At 30.9% G+C, this 21,138-nt stretch overlaps 2 protein-coding genes across 7 annotated transcripts; both read right to left on the reverse strand.

Moving 5' to 3' along the window:
- Positions 1-1,548: 1,548 nt before the first annotated feature.
- On the reverse strand, positions 1,549-2,744 carry LOC108472539 (uncharacterized). The gene is made up of 2 exons (XM_017774078.2): positions 2,479-2,744; positions 1,549-2,388 (listed from the first exon to the last, which is right to left on the reverse strand). The coding sequence occupies exons 1-2, from the start codon at positions 2,655-2,657 to the stop codon at positions 1,803-1,805; spliced, it is 765 nt and encodes a 254-aa protein (XP_017629567.1). The 5' UTR covers positions 2,658-2,744; the 3' UTR covers positions 1,549-1,802.
- A 1,500-nt stretch (positions 2,745-4,244) lies between these two features.
- LOC108470494 (putative pentatricopeptide repeat-containing protein At5g59200, chloroplastic) lies at positions 4,245-11,657 on the reverse strand. Of its 6 annotated transcripts, none has more exons than XM_053022124.1 (5): positions 11,593-11,657; positions 9,791-9,977; positions 8,311-8,366; positions 7,909-7,951; positions 4,245-7,793 (listed from the first exon to the last, which is right to left on the reverse strand). In XM_053022124.1, exon 5 carries the CDS (start codon positions 6,850-6,852, stop codon positions 4,936-4,938), a length of 1,917 nt encoding a protein of 638 aa, XP_052878084.1. In that variant the 5' UTR covers positions 6,853-7,793; positions 7,909-7,951; positions 8,311-8,366; positions 9,791-9,977; positions 11,593-11,657; the 3' UTR covers positions 4,245-4,935. The 6 variants fall into 6 exon arrangements, with proteins under 6 accessions (XP_052878084.1, XP_052878083.1, XP_052878082.1 ...); XM_053022123.1 differs by lacking the exon at positions 11,593-11,657 and adding an exon at positions 11,350-11,578; XM_053022122.1 differs by lacking the exon at positions 11,593-11,657 and adding an exon at positions 10,687-11,578.
- Between the last annotated feature and the right edge of the window lie 9,481 nt (positions 11,658-21,138).

Below are 21,138 nucleotides of genomic sequence, written 5' to 3' on the forward strand. Positions count from 1 at the left end.
CATGAGTGATCAAAATAGAAACACACTAATAATCGGTTGACTATTTTTACAGTTTACCCTACATTTTATCCATAGTTATAGATTTTCCTTTTTTTATATTTACTAATTAACCTTAAAAGGAATGTTACATTATTAAAAAAGTTAATATATTTTAGCATATCAAACATAATCACTCTCCCATCAATATAAAAATCTTAAAACATTATACTACCTTTTAAAATTTTACGTTTAAAATTTAACTTTTGTTTAAGATAGGATGAAATATTTAAAATTAATGATAAAATATAGAATATATATTTTTATAATTTAAAATTTATATTTATCAAACAATCTAATTATATTTTATAATTAACTTTAAGTAATATATCAAACAAATTTTATCACATAATTTTCAATATTTAATCTTACCACACTTATTTTTTCACCATTTTACTTTTCAATTTATCAAACCTAATATTCCATAGAATAAAAAAAAAAAACAAAAAAAAAACCAGCGCACCTAATATGTTCTTCTTCTAAGCCTATAACGGTATAATTCTAATTTCCTACTCTAAGCCTATAACGGTATAATTCTAATTTCCTACTTTCTGGTCACATCTATCCAAATTTTAGGTCAGTTGCACGACCAAACAAGTCACCATATAGATATAAACAAAGATGATGAACAATATATACAAGCAAAGATCAAAATTTGTTATTAATCCCTATATTATGTATGGGTTTTAAATTTAATTTTTATATTTTAATTTGATTATTTTTTATTTTTATATTTTTAAAATTTTAAAATTTTAATTCTAATCAAACAATTGTAGTTAAATTCCTATGTAGCAACCATATGATCACATATGTAATACCATATCACTTTACTATTTGCACATAAGACTCTAAAAGACCACGCCATTTTGATTACTTAATTTAATGGCTACTATTTGGGCCAAAGTTAAAATTTGAAAATTTGAAAAGTATAATGACTAAAAATGATAAAATTGAAAAACATGAACTAAATCATCAACTTACACATAGTACAAGACTAGCAACAAAATTTGACCTAACATATTTAACTTGTACCATTTTGGTCGAAATTGAAATTTTAAAATTTAACTAATTCGAAAAATACATCAATTAAAATAGAAAAATCACAAAATATAGGGACTAATAGCGAAATTTGACAAAAACAAGGTGCTAGAACAAGCAAATCGTGAAAACCCAAGTTTTTGTTAAGAAAAGCATTCTTGAGTGAAAATAGATGTACAAAGATCAACATAAGAAGCATGTATGACCCTTTCTTTTATATTCATCACAATGATGTTGATGTATGACTTGAACACTACTGTAGCAACCCTCAAAAACCATATGAAATTTGGGATTAAAATGTCCATATCCCGACCATCACCACAAAATATTATATATAGAAATTGGATGAAGTAATAGCAAAGTTAGGAAGCCTCGTACATTGCAATTTGCAGCTACTCTTAAGTTGTCAAGGCAAGATAATCATTTCTTACAAGATATATAAAACACAAAATCATAAGTTACTAAGCAGCTAAGTTTAGGGTTCTTCATCAACCATGAATTTCAACTTCTATGGCTATCTATTCATTCAAATCCAATATGAGAGTGGTGAAATTAGCCCAACCATTGAGAATTAACAGAAGTAAAACTAATCATTGGATCCTTGAATTCTCAATTTAACTCAATCAAAACTAAAACGAAAACAAAAGCAAGCAACCCACGATTTTTTTTACAATATTTGTTTACCAAGGCTAAGTGAAGTTTACAGCCACCGATTTGTTTTAAATGATTCAATGCAAGAAAGCATAAACAGCAGTGGAAATGTAAACCAAGAGAGCAGAAGAAACCAGAATGACTAAAGCCGCCGTGGCATGAATGGAGGACTGGCTGCCGCAAGACAACAACCCCAGCCGGATCTCGATCACGTTCACCATCGAAAGCATCAGAAACAAGCACCCCATGACGGACCCGACGGCGGAGCCCATCATCCCAAACCTCAATACTTTAAGGTTAATGTGTGCCCTGAAAGCTTCATCCACATCTTTGCTGTTCAACAAATTGATGGCGAGCTTTAGACCCTGAGCCACCAGGGAGGAGAAAAGGAAGAAGCTGAAGGAGACGACCTCGAAGACCAAGAGCTTTTTAGCTACGTCAATGCCGGCGTCGCAGGGGGCTCGGTTCTCGAGACTGTGTTGGCCCGGAGTGGCCAAAGAGAGGCCCACAAAGACAGCGATGGTGAAGAGGGAATTGACGTTGACGAGGCCATCCAAGGCGGTAACGTGAACGCTCGTCGTTGATGAAGAAGATGAGGATGTTGAAGTCAGTCTCCTGGGGTTGCCGTTGCTGGTGTAGTACTCCTTTGGGTACTCCCCAGATCTGAGAAACAAATGAAAATTTCCAATGTTAAAAAGGAAAAAACACAAAGTGTCTTTATCAAAAAAAGAAAAGAAAAGAAAGAAACTTTACTCGTCCATTATTGAAACTTGCAAGCTTTGATGGTGTTTCTTGAAGGGCAATGCTTCCAGGAACAGAAGAGGAAAGTTAAGAGTAGCTACTTTTTCTATTATTATTTGATTGGGGATTTTATATAGGATTTTTGGAGTAGGTAAGGGAATTAGTTGAAATAAAGTAAGAAACTTTGACATGGGAAAAAACTGTGAGTTTGTTTCAACTTTTGATTAAAACAAAACATCATCAAATCAAATCATTGTCTTTGAGGATAAAGTGGAATGACAGTAAGGCCCGTTGCCAATGCTTTTGCTGGGTCAAATAATGCTATTCCTACCTTTATTATGCATACTTTAATTTAGTAATTTTGATGTTTGTATTTTTTTAAAATTTTGAAAATTTAATATTAAAAATAAAATAATTAAATAATTTTTTTTATTTGTAAAGTTTTATATAGAAAATAATATGTATAATGTCATATTTACTTGTTATTTTTACATAATATTAAAAAATATATTTGAATCGGATCGAATCAACTAGATCGAGAATTGATTGGTATACTAGTTTGAATATAGGAATTGAACTAACATCTAAGCAAATTGCTTGAAACCTGTAAAAAAAAATCAACGGGTTGAACTAGTTTTACAAATTTTTAAATACTTTTATTATTTTTTGAATTGTATGTTTATTTATTGTTGGACCAATAGTTTAACTAGTTTGACCACTGGTTCAATTATTGAAATACTATAAAAAAGTCGCATTATTTTAGTTAATAGATTTAATCGACACTGTTTAAGTTTAAACTGAAATTTTAAATTTTAAAAATATAGATACTAATCAAATTGAAAATATATACTAAACCCATTACTTATGAGTGGTACGAAATTAAAAGTAAGATTTAGCCTGTCATATTTAATTGATAAAGTTGGATTAAAATCAAAGCTTCAAATTTTGAAAATTATAAAAATTAAAATTGATTAAATTAAAATATATGCATTAAATCCACAACTGGTATAGAACTAACAGCTAAATTTTAGCTATGGGGTCAAATTCATGTTTGTTAAGGCCTAATTTTGGGTACTAAAAAATGTTGTGGTATAGGAACTTGCATAAATTTCATGGCTGCTTTAGGCAAATTGGAGAGATGCAGCAATGCGTGAAGTCACATTCCAACTGATAAACCAAAGAGCTGGCCATGATTGTTGTTGAGTCATGCAGATAAGTTATTTTATAACTAGAAAATCTAAAACTGTTGGTAACCTTTTTCAGGAATATGGCTGATTATTATCATTAGTATCTTTTTTATCATTATTATTATTATTGAAAAAGAAAAAAAAAAGTTTCGATCAGATAAAGCTTTCATCAAGGAAGAAAACTTTATGAGGGTTAGAAATAAATTACAATTATTTAGAGGGGTCAAAATATAATTTTCCTCATTATAATTACTTACAACTTTATAATTTATGGAAGGACTAAACTTAAATTTCATTATTTTTTAATTAAATTATAAAACTTTTGAAAGGTTACAAATTTACATATTTTCATCCTTTTGGTGCGGTCCATCTGATCAAAGGATGTTTGTTTAATTATATGTTCAAAATTCCACAAAGAGGAAAGATTACCCAATAAGGATGCAAATGCATGTCCAAGTCAAGTTATTATTTATAATATTATATGTATTATGCGTTTTTGAGGGAAAATATCCACCGAGTGCTTGAATTTGGAAAATAGGACATGAAAACTACATCAAATTGGCAACGTAAAAAGATGGAATACGCTTATAGTTAGCTCACAGAAGGATGTCTTGGTGACTTTAAATAAGACTGATGAACGAATATTTCATAGTTTAGTTATACACAAAAAAGAAACTTTGTAGAAGGGTTTTATCATTGCATCCATGGATGAAAATAAAAGTGAGTTGTGAGCTTCACATGGTTTTATAACTAATCTGCTTCTGGGCCAGAATTGTACCCTGACGATGCTTCCCGCAAGACATTCCTTCAAGCCTTTTGTCTTCTTTCTAGCTACTTCATCTTTGTTACAAAAGCAATCTATGACTGATTACTGACAGATCAAGACCTCAACGATGGAAATTACCGATTAGATTAATGAATCCCACATGCTTGGCAAATGCATTGTTGTAAATCACGGCAACCTCCTCGGATTAGAATTCTATCAATATAAGGTTTGAAATTGCCATATACTTTATGTTCCATCAACCGTCTTCCATCATAGAAGTCAAGCGTTTCTCCGGTTTCCACCTTCACCTCAGCAACCATCCTTTTCCAACAGAACTTTCTATAACCTTTCTATCTAACACCACATAAGACATGTTATTTACAGATTACTTGTATATGTCATAAGCTTCCTCTGTTCAAAAGAGTTCCTACAGAGGAATAACAATGAAAATGTTACAAGCAATGCTGGCCGAACCGTAGCTTTACTCAATCTTCATGCTTGGATCTTCATTCTTAATCACCAGTAATCTCCACAAGAGCAATTCCCATTCTCAAAATGGTGGAATCTTTTGCGATCCCTTACCACAATTTTCCTTCCAGTAATCTTAGCAATGAGCTTGATCATTGAGTGACAATCATCATAAACCCTCAAGTTTTTTACAACCCTTATTGTAGTACATGGTTTAGTAGAAATTAGACCATAGCATATAGCAAGCCTCTCGCTGTGTATTGCTAAAGACTGCTCTTTCTCCCAGTCTTCAATATCATGCAAAACAGCATCTGTTGCTGGAATATGTCCTGCTTCTTTTAATACTTGGTTCAACTCCTCTAACTTGTTATATATTTTTTCCTTTTGAGGGTGCCTTAGGTCTCCCAGAAGAAACTCGTGTATCTCATTGTTCACTTCAATGGAGCTACAACCTGGTTCTTTTTGGATTCCACCCTCCTTCATCTTTGCCCTTATTTGAGCTGCTTCTTTCCATTTCCCTGATGAAGCATAGATATTTGCCAGCAGAACGTAAGTACCCGAATCTACCACTCCATGATTCATTAAAATTCTCGCAACTTGTTCGCCTAATTCAAAGTTTCCATGAATCTTACAAGCACTCAGCAAGGACCCCAACATGACATGATCAGGTGCTATTTCCATATTCTGAATGAAATTATAAGCTTCTTTTAGATGACCTACACGACCAAGAAGGTCAACAATACATCCATAGTGCTCTATCTGTGGTGGAATCCCATAATCTCTACTCATAGAATGGAACATCTCAAACCCCAAATCCACCAAACCTCCATGGCTACAGGCATTCAAAATAGCAACAAAAGTAACACTAGTTGGCAAAAGCCCCTGCTTAATCATTCCTCGAAAAATCTCAATTGCTTGAATACTCTTCCCATGCATAGCAAGCCCTGAAATCATTAAATTGTACGTAATCACATTTCTCTCTTTCATCATTGCAAAAATACGTTCAGCCTCATCGATATCACCACACCTCGAATACATACTGATCAGTGCACCGCCAACAAAATGATTAAGCTCAATCCTATGGTGTTTTCCAATGTACGAATGAACCCATCTTCCAAGCTCTAACGCTCCCAATTGCGAGCACGCTGACAAAACACAAACAATAGTAACTTCATTAGGACTCATATTCTCCTTTTGCATTTCCCTAAACATCTCCAAAGCCATGTTCATCTCCCCATTCCTCACCAACCCATCAATCATCGCGGTCCAGCAAACAGTATCCTTAACCCTTACCCGATCAAAAACCTCAATAGCCTGCTCTACCAATACATGGTCAAGAAAACAATTGATCATGATCGTTGAGGCAACAACATCTCTTTCCGTCATTTTATCAAACAATTTCCTTGCATCATCAAATTCCCCACACTTCCCATAAAACTCCATCAGCTTCATGGTTATCGATCTATTCGAGCTTAACCCAAGTTTCGAAGCTTGGCAATGAACCTCTTTTCCTTCTCTCAAAGCAAAACGAGACCCGCAAGCTTTCAAAACCGAGGTGATCACATACTTATCCGGCACAATAAATCGATTAATCATTTGAAAATAAAGGCTAATCCCATCAGAGTAGGAACCAGCCGAAACAAACCCATCAATGAGAGCAGTGTAGAGGAACACATTTGGGTTATGGACCAGTTGAAAGATGGTGGAGGCATAATTAACGGAGGATAAAGTGGAGCTAAGACGAAGAAGCTCGAAGAGGATGAAAGGATCTTGGTCATGGCCCGTTCTAATGATTTTGGCATGTATTGGTAGGATTTGGTTGGCGTCTTTGCAATTCTTTAAGAGAGAAATGAATTCTTTTCTGCGTTGGGTCGAGTTGGAGATGGAGACTTTTGGGTTCGGATTTGAAGTTGAAGTCGACGGGTAAGTGAAGTTCCCGACAACGGCTAACGTACAGTAACTCATTGGCTGCCGTTTTCTAACTTCAAATGCTTAGAAGCAGAAGGGATATTTATAGCATAGCTTGCTCTATCTTCTACCTATTACTCAGCTCTCTATTTGACCAATAAACATTTTTTTTTTTTCATATACAGCTAATTTAAGTTTTACGGAGAGTCAATTTAGTTCGTGTACTGTTACTTTATTAAAAAAAATTCATGTGTATTATTTGCTTAAATTTTTGCCTTCGCTTTTCAAATATATGATAAACTACCACGTTAACATTGTTCCTGTTTTTGTCAATAAAAAAAATTATTTAGTCACCACCTTTAAAAATATTGATCAAACTATTCACTCTTCTATTAAATAATAAGGAATGCTGACTGTACATATTAACGTATTCTTTTCCATTTCCACGTAATTAAATAACAATAGCGATCGAATAAGAGATAATGGTTGCTTGAATAAAAAACTTCACAGCGAAGATGGCAATGCATAAACATAGGTCTCAAGTCACCATGGCCACTGGCCACGCATCAACCAAAAGGGTTAAAATGGAGTCCATCAGTCACTTCTCAGAAGCTGTCAGAATTGGCTAAAATGATATTATTATATTAGGGTCCACTACAAAATGTAAATCAGGCAGTTCTTTGCCCTTGGGCAAGAAAAGAAAACCCTGCCCTGCTCTTGTAATGATGCATACTCTTTTTCGTACTGGTTTAACAATCCATGACAAAACTAACATCAAGGTTTAGGAAAAGCTGTTTTTGGTACTATATATGCTATGACTGTAATAAATTAGGGTTAGGGTTGAAATCAGATGGTTTCTTCCAAGTGGGATTGGTTAGAAATTGGTAGATGAAAAATCTAAATAAACCATAACTGCTCAAAACCCATACACTTGTTCTCTATTTGCAACTACGTAACTCGGGACTCTTAATTTTTCTTCGAGCATCCCTGTCCAATACCTGTCACCAACACAATTGAACACGAGTTTCAAATATGATCATCTAAATATATATACATATATATATATGCTTAAAAGAACTTTGAAAATTAAGTATATCCATATCGGATACAGACCGGTCACTCGCTAAGCCCTGGTACACATTAACCGCTATCATTCCTACTCCAAAAAGGATGACAAAGAGGTAAGTCCCAGCAATAGGAAATTATCAAATTCCACCCAGAAGAACTCCTAAACAATTAGAAAATGTAAATAACACAAGTTTAACATTAAACTTAAATTCATACTAAACTCAAGATGTACAGTTATTCCAAACAAATTTATTGAATTTTTTTTCCAAATTAAATTCAACAAAATCAAGAAACTACAGTAAATTTATTTTCTTTGCATTTATCTTCAATAAATTTATTTCCCAAAATGCTTGCAATCTTTAAGTCAGACAGGACAGTTATTCACTAATCCATGCTACTAATAGATTCTATTGCAGTAAGGTACAAAAAAATTTAGGGAAAACTTACCTTGTTAGGGCTCTATTATGGCCGGATAAGGGCAGTGATTAAAGAGTTTGAACCAACTGAAAATCAAAACAGTTTAGCAACAGCAGACTTTGAATGTAGCAGTTTCAAGCTATGCTAGGGGAACGAGTGTTAGAAACAACTATGTAACCAGTACAGGTATGTTCAATTTTTTCTATGTTTTTTCCTTTTGCAAATTGGAGGATTCTCGGAGGTTCATATCCCTGTATTATGTAAGAAATATTAAGAGACAGATCAACTTGAGTTGAAAGGCTACTTTATGCTATGAACACTAACTGAGAATGTTGTAGCAAATAAAGAGAAAAGGACAAGAAAGAGGGCAATGAGCACAAAACACATTTTACTAAGCATACATACCTAAATAAAACAAAGCAATCACAATTATTCATATGTTTAAATATGTTTTGTTTGATTTAGTTAATTTTCTTTAAAATATTAATTATATCATTATATTCGTATTTAAATGCAATATTCTTTTTGACATCAACCTAAACCACATCGATTTTCCATCTTCTTCTCTAATTACTATAGCTCAACAATCTAGAGGATTATTGTGTACTGTTCAAGTGAAGACAGGTTTTCAGAATATAGATATCGAAAGAGTATGTTGAGAAGGGCTACGCTAGATGTATCGCACTTCTTCTTCTTCCTACTCCAATTCCAAGAATCACAAGGGTAGTATTCCCTTTTATGATGTAATGTCAAACTCACATTACGCTTCCTATTGATGAAGCATCAAACATGAGCATGACAATCATTATTAAAGAATTCGTGCAATAGAGATGCTACATGTTTCTCAATGTATTGATGCACTTATGCTCATGGTAAAGATGGTAGCGAATCAAGAATTGTTGGCCATGCAACAATGGTGCATTTATGATGGTAGTTGCTTTGTTTGCATCACAATTAGATAATTTAATGGGGAACAAGTGCCAGCTTTGCACCTATGATGCAGAAGCATTCCATAACTTTGGTTAAAATAAGTTTGAAATTTGGTTTTAGTTTTAATAATGTTACCATATACAGATAAGATTTATCTTCACATTTTTTATCATAAGTTGTGTGCCAATCTTAGAAGTGTGTGACGGAAACCATGCAAATCATAAACAAAGAGAAACCACCTTTCTTTGTGATAAATTCAATACACTTTGGAAATGGACTTTACATACCTGTGCCTAGGTTAAATAACCAACTAAACAAAAATTTTAAAGGCATGAACCTGAAACACTAAACCTAGTTCATGTAGACACCCTTTATAAGTGACATCATCAGGTCTAGGGTTCAAATCTCGACATTTGCAACTCCTCCCCTATCTACGATCTCCTTTGTACCAAAAAATAATTTTATGGTCCGTCTTTTATTTAATTTTGAATGAAATGAAAGCAAAAATTTTATTTTTATCTATTATTATTGAATGTTCAATGCAATGAAAGCAAAAATATTTCTGGAATAAGTTACTTACCAGCGCCCTAAATCACCTGCTAGCTATTGCAGCAACAGAGATAGATACCGAGAAATGACAGCTTTGAACAAATCATATGACAACGACAGAGAGCACACTTGTATACATCCATGCCCTTGCATGAATGGCAACAAGCGTGCTCTCTCTCATTGTCAATTGACAATGCGTGTCAATCTCAAAATGAAAACTGCAAAACAAAACTCGGGATATATTAGGAAATGCTGCAGGGAGGTATTATTTACTTATGCTCTAAAATGATGGCTTGCTTACTTACTTAGAAATGCATCTAAAACTCATGATTCTAACAATCCCAAGAAATATAACATAAATGTCACAGTTATGACATCCATGAACATTTCTTAAAGTTGCCAATATCTTACATTCCATAAACATCATCAACAATGACACTCCGAGCAACCAACAAGTGTTGAGATCAATGGCAAAGCACAAAGGATTAGTCCCCATGGACAGTAAAATGGACATTGAAGATACCTTGGTTCCACCAAAAACCAATAAAACTCCGAACAAAACAATCTCCAAACCCTTATAAATAGTACCAAAGACGCAAAGGAATTATCTAAAGTTTTGCAGGCAGAAAAAAATATTGCCTTCTAACATGAATGAATTAAAGATGGAAGTTCCTTTCAAAAGACATTAATCTGTACTTTGGTTAACTAAAAACATATATAAAGAATTAAAAGTTAAAACATCAAGTAAATAGCCTAGAATTTGTGACAAGTTACATAGCAAACGACCATAAAACATAATTTTGGGAAAGTGAAAAGAAGTTTAATATCATAACACAAAGAATGATAAAAGAATTTTCTTGGAAACTCTTAGTCCTTTACAATCATATCTATCTTTTTCATTAGTAATGCAGCTAGTTATAAACTCACCCCAGATTCTGGCGTCTTCCAAGACAAGCTTGAAAAGGGGGAACTTTTTCATATATATAATCACATTATAAAGGCTTGGAGTAAGCTATAAACAAGTTTAAAGACTAAGAAGAAGTGTTTAAAAGACTTATCAAACATCCAAGATTGCCATTTTTTGAATATAAAAGAAATAGGCAACAAAAATATTTTATTGGATTTCAAAACCACGGTAAAACAGCTGAATTTGCTAAATTAAGAAGCTTAAAGGAAAACAAACGAAAGGTAAACAAATCAAGGGTTGCATTAACTACTACTATTGTTAAAACTCAAACAACATGTAACATAAACCAAAGTTTACTACTTTATGTTTTTTTTCCATATTTCTTAACCAAGATCCTAGCCCAAACTAAAACACTATTAAAATTTCTAAGCCAAAAAACAAAGTCTTGGTTTTAATAGTTTAAAGCAAAAGGGCTTAAAATATGCTAAAACTTTTAAAGCATGAACAAACCCTAGCCTTAAAATTCACTGAAAAATGATAACATAAAAGATTAAGTTCAAAAAATAACATTTATGAATAACATCATTGCTTGAACCTGAAATCCTAGATCCAGACCCATATCTTCTACCAGTAAAAAAGTTGTTTCTTTAAAAAGAAAAATCATACTAAATTAGAAAACACACACAAATGAAGCAGGAAGCAACTACTTGGCCACTTGCACTAGCTGCACAGTCAAAAACAACTTTTGGCGAAATAAAGAGAGTGGAAAGTATGGGAGAATTTCTACAGAAAATAAAGAAAATCAAGTCAAATATTAAAGAACAAGTTATATAATTCCAAAGGCATATTTTGAAACGATAATACGGAAGATTAACCAAATGATGATTAATAAAGAGGATAAGAAGAGGCTTAGCGTATAAAGGTACCGTTTCGAAATCTGCCTCTTTGTCTGGTAAAATCAAGATTCGCATTGATTTGATCCAACGGTGTTACTGTTTGACACGTTAATGAAACATAAATACAAAAGTACGAAGCCAAAATTAGAACCTTTACACAGTGCACTACCGTACCAGATTCTTCCCCTCGGTGGCTTTTTACTCAATTGACCCAAAATAATTAATTATTTATGAAAATGACACAAGTCAAAACTTATGTACAAAAATAATCGTTCTCAAAATATCCGCTAGTGCCACTTAACACATCAGTACTACCAAGTTTTATTTTTTAAAATACTCATTAAAAATACAGGGTATTTAGGAAGGGAAAAAGAATAAAAAAATATGTTTTTTTATGGATGTTGGCAATCTATCAAGGGCAACAAAGAAATTTTTTAAAAAAAAATTTTGGGTGCGACTAGTATGTCAAATGATATCGGTAAATATTTTTAAAAAATATCTTTTGGTGTCTCTAGTATGTCAAGCGACATCGGTTAAAATTTTTAAAATATATATTCTTTGAAGTGTCACCGTTATGTCAGTCGGCACCAGTGATATTTAAAAAAAATCATTGTAAAAAGAGTAGTTTGAAGTTTTGATCATTGTTTTAGAATATTTAGAGTCGAATACTATGAGTTCTGAACCGTAAAAGTAAACGAAAATGAAGAAATCTCTTCTTTGGTGTCAAAACCGACACAAAAGGCCACTGTAAACGGCGACATTGGTGGCTATTGAATACGGCGACTATGATTTTCATTTGAGAAGAGGAAGGGAAAGAAAATAAATAAATAAATAAATAAATAAAAACATCTGAGTACGATAGCTAGGGTTTTCAATTGAGAAGAATAAAGGAATTTCAAATAGAAAAAGAAAAGAGAGTATATGAAAAATAGAGAATCAAATATGAAGGAAAAAAAAGAGAATAACGTATATGTAAAATAGAGATATGAAAGAAAATTTAATATTTTATGAAAATAAAAATCAAATAAGGGAAAAAAAGAAAAGAAAATATTAAATTCTTTTTTATATCTCTATTTTACATGGTGGTTATTATTTTTCCTTTCTTATATCTGACTTTTACTCTTTCATCTCTCTCGTCCCTCTATCTTTCATCCATTTATAGTGATATTGATAAAACAAGAACAACATATGAAGTAAGTATCAGTCACGAGCTTCCTCTTTTATTTAGTTTTCATTTTTTTCTATTTTATCCATTAGGGCATTGTAGAAAACAAATATTTTCCTACATAAATTTTGATTTAAATTATTATAATTAATTAAATATTTTAGACCAATTGGATAAAAAAACCCCATGGATTTAATGGAAGTGAGCGTGGGGCTGAGAAGATGTCATTTCCTAGGGTTAAGGGCCAAATTCTTTTGTTTCGCAGGGAAATTTACAAATACCTTCTTTTTTAAATAAAAACACAATTAAAAATAATTTATACATAAGCCTAATTTATTAACAAACACAAAAGAAATTTAAATACTCATAAATGTTGATTTTTTTAAAATTACATAAACAGGACAAAATTTAAAAAATTACAAGAATAAGACAATTTTTAAAAATGTATCCAATTAGAAACATTTTCAATTTAAATATAGAAAAACACTTCAACTAAAGTTAAAAGTACTTTTTGCCACATCAGCATTAAAAGTGACAAAACCAATATTTTTTCTTATTTCCTAATGCATCTATTAATTTGAAAATAAAACTTGAAAACAGGTCTTTATATAGATCCAAAGTTTCATTTATCTTGTTTTCTTAAACAATGTGAGATTTGAGATATAGATATATATAGGCTTATAATTTATTTGCAATTATTCCTACACAATGTGAGATTGTTAACTCTTTTAACTAACAACAGAAGATTAAATGTTACTATCGAAACCATTTTCAGTTTGAAAAATGGGGATCGACTTTAAAGTGAAACATGGAGTCGCCACCAATCCTTTTTGTTTAGGTGTGATCGAATCACCTGTAAAACATTTTATTTTATTAAAATACCGATTTTGGCCTACGATATTCAAGGAAACGGGTTCGGGAGTCGGTTATGTGCTAGGGAGGATTAGCACCCTCGCAGCGCAAAAAATTGGTACCTTATTGATTAATTAATGCCCTAATGTCGAAAATTTGAAAAGATTTTAAAAATACAATCCCTTTAAAAATGTTTGGATAACTCAAAGTGGATATTGATGTTCTCCTATTTCAAAGAAATAAAATATCATATCCAGCACGTTAAGATACAATATTTTAAATCCTCGAAACCAAGATCATCTCATGATTTCCAAAACTCTTTTTTTTTTTTAAATTCAAAAGGATATTTGGTTATTTAGTCAAACGAAAAATTAAAACCCAACTCATTAAGGCACGCTTTCCCTAATTTTCAAGCACAAAATATTACTTTATTCAAAAACTTTTGAATAAAACGTAGCAATGTTTTTATTTAAAATGATGGTTTGTGTGTAACATGCTATGCGCGCTAATAGAAGACGAGAAAATATACATGTTTAAAATGAATCACAACAATTATATAAAGGACCAACCCTAAGGCTAATATAGATAATTAAAAGAAAAGATGATAATATAACAAAATTGATAATACAAATAACACAATGATAATAATAATAATAGTCAATAAAGGTAAGAGTGATAGCACTGATGAAATCTATTTGAAATGATGCATAAATAAATAAAAGGTTACAGTAAGAGAAAACATAAAAAGAAAAGAAAGAGAAAATAAAATAAAGGAATATATACAACAAATAATATATTAAAATTTCCAAATAAATAATAAAACAATTTAAAAACATATGACAATTGTCAAAATGAACGATGTACTCATATATAATAGTAAAAACAACATATATCTAAGATAAATAATAAATGAAAACCCTATTTAAATAAAAATAATGAATACAACATTTTAAAATATTGTAAAAAAAAAGATTAAATCCTAGTAATATATAAAACACATATAATAAAATCACTTCAAATAAAAACAAAATAATTCAAAATAACACTACATAAAATATTAAAATAAATAAGTAATAAATTAAGAACATGCATAAAATCCCAATAAACAGGGACCAAATCAAAATAACAACAAATTTTGAGGTAAAAAAAAGGCACATTAGGACCAAATCAAAATGCGCGCCACAATTGAGGGATCAATTGGGAAATTATGCCCTATTACCAAAATGACGCCGTTCCAATATTCGCATTTAAAGGGCCCGGGGACCAGATCACAACAAAAACCAAATTTCAGGGCCAAATTTAAGAAACAAAACAGATGAACAGGGTCAAATCAAAATAGAGCAGAAATGCGGGAGGGCCTATTGTGCCCTTTTTGACAAAACAAGCAGGTTCTCGTGGATACGGATCGGATCGCGGGTTGGAGGGCCATGGGGTAAAACGGCGCCGTATGGAACACTTGGGGGAGTGCAAAACGCACCATTTTACCCTATTATAAAACTTAAAATTTTTTATTTTTTTTCATTTCTTTCTTTGTCTCAAAAAAAAAAAAAACAAATGGCTCTCCCTTTCTTTTTCAAACCAACCCATAGGTCAGTCACCGACCACTGTGCGTGATGGTTAGAGTTCCAAAAAAACCTCATTTTCTCCTTGTTAAACTAGGAAATAGATTTAGGACCTACAAATCCCGAAACCCTTGAAAACAACAAGATTTCCGACTATTGGCCTCTTGTGCCGTGGCTTCAACCAGATCCCAAGGGATCTGTTAGCCCCTGGACCGGAGAAACGAGCGCCGACGATTTCAACGCCAAACAGTGGGTAAAAATTTCCTTTCTTACGTATTCACGTGGTAAATTTAAAATAAAATAAAAAAGAAAAAATAACAAAGCCGAAAATGAACAAATGGATCACCTTTAAAATGTATTCGATTTCTCTGTATAAATTGCTATGTATGCGTATTCGTATCCTTTTGCCAAAAAAATATCCTTTTCAATACATTCGGTTTAGGCTTTTATAGCCGAAAAGAAAAACAAAAAACAACTTGCTCCTATTTCATTGCACTTGTTGTTGCTGCTTTCCATTTTTTCCGCAGGTATGGAGGCGCGAGTAGAGCAGCTACGTGGAGTGAGGCGTGTGAAGGTTGTTCGGTAGTTGAGGGTTACGGCGCAAGGGAACCCTAGGGGTTCCTGAGAGAGTTTTGATTTTGGGCCATTTGGGCCAGGTTTGTCTTATCTAGGTATTAGGCCCTGTTGTAAATGGGTATTCGGGTTTGGGCCTATTGTAATTGGGTGTGGTATTTGGGTTTTGATTGGCTGTAAATGGACTTTATATTTTGGACTGTTGTTTATTGGGCCCCGGGTTAAATTGGGCCCTACAGTTACACTATATTTTATATTTTTTATCATGAAAATTTTATACATTCGCATCAATTTGTGTTATTTTTCATTTTACCCATGTATTAATTTATAATTAAAATATTATTTACACTTGTAATTTTTTACATTTTTTACAAATAACAACATAAGATTAAAAGCTATGCAAATATGTTTTCTCTTTAGAAATATAGAGAGTATTTTAGAATATATATTAAATTGAAAATAAAAAGATAAGAATGTAGAATGTTGTATTTTGTTTTATATTGAAATTTTATTTATTTTTAATTATTTTTGTTGAGTTCATTTAACCTAATTCAGTAACCAACTTTAGAGTTTTAGTATGTGTCTAAACACTAATGAAAAAGTATCATATGATATTGTAATTATCACTTGATAGCTATGTTTGTTTGGTTTCTTTTATTATTATCTTTTGAATTATATTTTATACTAATGTTGTATAAGTTAGAAATTAGAATAAGTAGTCTTCAAATTATATATTTTTGTTAGATACTTAAATTTATTTTTTGTCAAAATATAATTTAAACTATAATTTCATAACTATTATGGCCTATACTCTTATATTTGCTGGAAAATTTCTTTCAACTAATTAAGAGTTGATACATGACATTTTTAATAATATTGAAAAATTAAATTAAATTGAATTATTATTTAATAATATCTCTCACACACATCTTCACTTCTCTCCCTTTATTTTGAACATCAACTATGAGAAAAGATATTGGTATCGAGTAAGCAATCACACATTGTTTAGGAATAAATTGCAAATGAATTATGAGTCTATATATACTTATATCCCATATCCCACATCGCTTAATAAAAAGATAAATGAAACTTTGAGTCTATATAAAACTTGTTTTGTAAATTTTATTTTTCACATTAATAGGTGACACCATGAAATAAGAAAAAATATTGGTGCTGTCATTTTAAGTGTTGATATGGCAAAAAGCACTTTTAGTTGGTAGTGTATTTTTGTTAATACGTTGAAAATTTTACCTGAAAATGCTTTCAGTTAGATGCATTTTATAAAATCAATCTATTCTCATAATTTTTTTTAAATTAGTCTATTCATGTAAATATTTTTAAAAATCAACATTTATGAGTATTGAAGTTGAGAAAGGATACCATTAGGATCAAGAGCCAAGCTTCTTTCAAATAAATTTTTTCTCTAAATCAATGATGCCATTAATTTAACTTAATTGGCTTAAAAAGTATTAATAACCTAAAAATACAAGAAATATATCTTAATTATATATAAAAGTCCATCGTACCGCCTTAATTTGAAGTAAAACGAGAATACTTTCCCATTAAATTTAACCTCCTAAAAATATTTACGTTTCCTTGATGTATAATTATATATTGATAAAAATTATGTAAGTATTTAATATATACTAAATAATTTCATATAATTAATTTATATTTGTGATAAATTATAGTTTCTTGATTGATGATAAAAATATTTACCTTTGCCTTATTATATTAATTTATTATTGATAAAATTTATTTTTAAATATGTTTTAGGTAAAAAACATTAATTAAAATATTTAAAAAAAAGATCAAATATAAAAATCTAAAACCAACTGTTATAATCTAACTAAAACAGATAAAGTAATTTGTTTTCAATTTATAAATTCAGACTTGTTGGAGCAGAAAACGTAGAATAATTTAGAGCAATTATTGATGTAATCCAATCATATAAGTAGATGTTTTGAGTTTTGACCATCCATACAAGAGTGAGGCAATGTAGATTAAGCAATTCTCGCACTTACTTTCCCCATCGCCATCTCGTATGTCGAAATTTTACGTCATCATTGTTATATAATAATTATATTCTATAAATTTTACACATTTGAAAATCTATTACTTTTACACAACAACAAATATTTGAGGGTATATTTATTTTTATTTTATATAAAATCTGGGAAAAAATAATTATATGATAAAATTTCATCTCAAAATATCATAATTTTTATTTTTCTTTTACCATTTAAAAAAAATCACAGCTATTTTTTATATTAATTTCAGATTATTATTTATCTGTAAAATATTAAATAATTATTTTTATCCACGTGTGCTATTATCTAGTATTTCAAATAAGAGTTATCAAATATAAATTGGGTAAACTACAATAGTAGTTACTCAATTATCAATAAATTATTTTTTTGTCATTCAATTATAAAAGTTGTAAAATAATCACCTAACCATGAAAAGTTACAAGATAGTCATCAAACTGTTCAATTTTGTCATTTTTGTTTACCAACTAACTAATGACGGCAGCTTTTAAAATTTGCATGATAGCAACTTTAACCCTAAATATTTATACATTGTGTTAATTTAGTATTGATTCTAAAAAATCTAACCCTTAACATTTACATTTAGTCATTTTTGCAAGTTTGTTTTTCTTTGTGATCTTTTTTACCTAAAAAGCTAAGAAAACAAAATTATTAGTTAACTTTGATTGAAAATATACACAAAAAATGAAAACACCCAAAAAGCCAAGATAATAATTTGCATCTTTTATCATTCTTTTAAAATTAACTCTCAATATCATAGAGAAACAACAAAACTTCAAAAAAGAGACCAAATTGCATAATGAGCAAATGTTGAGGGTTAATTTTTTTAGAATCAATACTAAATTGACATAATTTATAAGCTTTGAGGGTTAAAGTTGTTATTATGCCATAATTTATAAGCTTTGAGGGTTAAAGTTGTTATTATGCCAATTTTAAAAGCTGTATTGTTAGTCGGCTGGTGACCAGAAAAGATAAAATTAAATAGTTAGGTGACTATTTTGTAACTTTTCATAATTAGATAACTATAAAAAGAACTTACAAATAGTTGAGTAAGTACTAGTGTAATTTACCCATATAAATTAGACGAAATTCAAATGTAAAAATTGGTGTCCAACTTTCAGTCTGAATGGACCTAACAGACTAGGTTTTTATTGTTTATTTTTAGGCATAATGATTTATTTCACTCTTTAATTTTTCTTATTTTAGCTTTTAAATTTGTATTTTTGTAAAATCATATAAAATTAATGAAAAATTAAGTGGATTGTTACATGAACGACACATTAGCATTTAATTAATTTTTAAAATTTAAAATTTAAAATATTTATTTTAAAAATTAAAAATTATTTAAATTATTTAAAAAGTATAAAATATTTTTAAAAATATTTTTAAATATTTTAAGATTTTAATAAATTAATTAAATACTGAGGTGTCATCAATATGACAATCCGCATGTATACTACGTCAAGAAAGTTAATAAACATTAACTTTTTATTTATTTTAAGGTAATTTGATAATTAATATAAATTTAAAGATTAAAAGAGACAAAATCAAATAAAGAACTAAAATAATTTTTTTATAAAATTGAAGTATGGGTGCTGAAAATTCTGAGGTACACTTTTTTCAACCATGACTAATATATTATTTTCAAAAGAAAAATAGTTGAGTATATAATTGTTTAGCCCTACAATACTATTTTGCTTTTCAAGGGGAGTGTATTTAACTTATTATATTAATTTATCTGATCATATAAGAGTGAAAAGCTTCCTTTTAAAGTAATAGAAAAATAAAAAATAAAAACTTGAGACACTTCCACAATAATTAGTTAGAGGGGAAAATTACATGCCTTAATGTAATACTTGAGCTAAATAAGGCAAATAGGCCAATTTTTTTTTTCTAATTAGGCTTTTAGGCTATTTTTTAGGGCCAGGGTTTATGATTTTTTTAGGGTATTTTGAAAGTGTTCAAGATTTTCAACTAAAGCGACAGAAGTTTTTAAGTAGTTTTGATGGGTCGGGATGTGATAATGCGCCTCAGCACACATATATTTCATATGTCATGGCGGGATAAGACCATCACCTTAGAAATCCATTGTGGGGAAATTCGATTTCGGGGTAATAATGCTTGATACAATTAGGGGTCGAAGTCTAAGTAGAGATTCTAGTCGGCAGTCGTGATGCGGTCACTTGTTCGAATATAACCGGGGGCTAGGTGACAGTTGTTATGCGGTCAAGAGTTCAAGCTTTTTGGATACCTGCAAACAATGTCCTGTATATATCACACATAAGATCGATGCCATAATAGTATGGAAAAACTCTGGGAACTTTTGGTCTAATCAATGTAATTTTTTTTATCTATTTCCAAGCAACCGGTATCTTTAACCTTTCATTCTTGTTTGAAAGTTGACACCAAGGTGGACAAAAGAGGACTCTTAGGTGGAAAACATATGTTCTAGCACAGTAGAGGTCAAACTTAGGTCGGCGTGATAGTGATTGTAGTTTTTAATGGGTTGTGTAATAAGGTTAAAGGTACCGGTTGCTTGGAAATGGAGAAAAAAATTAGATCGATTATAGCACGAAGCCCTAGAGTTTTTCCATATGAATATGCTACCATCTCAACTGAAAACACATTTTAACTTTCTCTTTATTGCCACAGTCACTCCCCCTGAAAGCTCTCTTGCCCCCAACTCTGTCACAATTTTCAAAAAATTAGGTTAATGATACTACTTTAGTGAAGATAGAAAAAAAGAATAAATTGATTATACTGGAAAGTCCATTTGTTTTTCCCTATAATTATGGTCTCAAACTTATGTATGTGGTTTATAAAGCATCATCTTTTGGTATCATGAAACTTGAACTCGTGACCGCAAAACCATTGTCAACTAGGGACCCAAGTTGTACTTCAATTTCTGACTGCATAATCACCGTCAACTGGGAGTCCTAGTTATACTTCAACTTGTAACTGCATAACCACCGTGAACTGAGAGCCTGAGTTGAAATGTGATGGGCTTTTAAGGTGATGGTTTCATCCCCACACGATAGATGAAATGTATGAGTCTTCGAGCGTCATCGTATCATCATTAACTCAAGCGTACATTAAAACTATCAGAATGTTTACCTCAAACACAAACACAAATAAATCTTTCTCTCCAAATTTTCAACACTAACACAATTCTTTTTTAGAAACAAAAAATGTATCTTGCATGAAGCGTTTTTTGCTGAGTTGGCAGCAGAGAGCCTGAAAGCGTGTCCTACAATGTGCGCTTTCAGCCCCTGGCTAGTATCTCAGCAAAAAAACACTTCCTATAAGACGGGTTTTCTGTTTCTCTTTTTAAAATCGACTTATTTTTCTAAATATTAAAAAATAATTTTAAAACCTT

The sequence above is a fragment of the Gossypium arboreum genome, chromosome 11, assembly GCF_025698485.1.
Source record: "Gossypium arboreum isolate Shixiya-1 chromosome 11, ASM2569848v2, whole genome shotgun sequence".
NCBI lineage: Eukaryota > Viridiplantae > Streptophyta > Magnoliopsida > Malvales > Malvaceae > Gossypium > Gossypium arboreum.

Bases quoted from the DNA above. Each gene is read 5' to 3' on its own strand.
- LOC108470494 (XM_053022124.1), bottom strand. From the start codon at position 6,852: ATGAGTTACTGTACGTTAGCCGTTGTCGGGAACTTCACTTACCCGTCG.
- LOC108472539 (XM_017774078.2), bottom strand. From the start codon at position 2,657: ATGTCAAAGTTTCTTACTTTATTTCAACTAATTCCCTTACCTACTCCA. The intron at 2,389-2,478 runs GTAAAGTTTCTT...TTTGTTTCTCAG, and splicing joins CAAGTTTCAATAATGGACGA to ATCTGGGGAGTACCCAAAGG.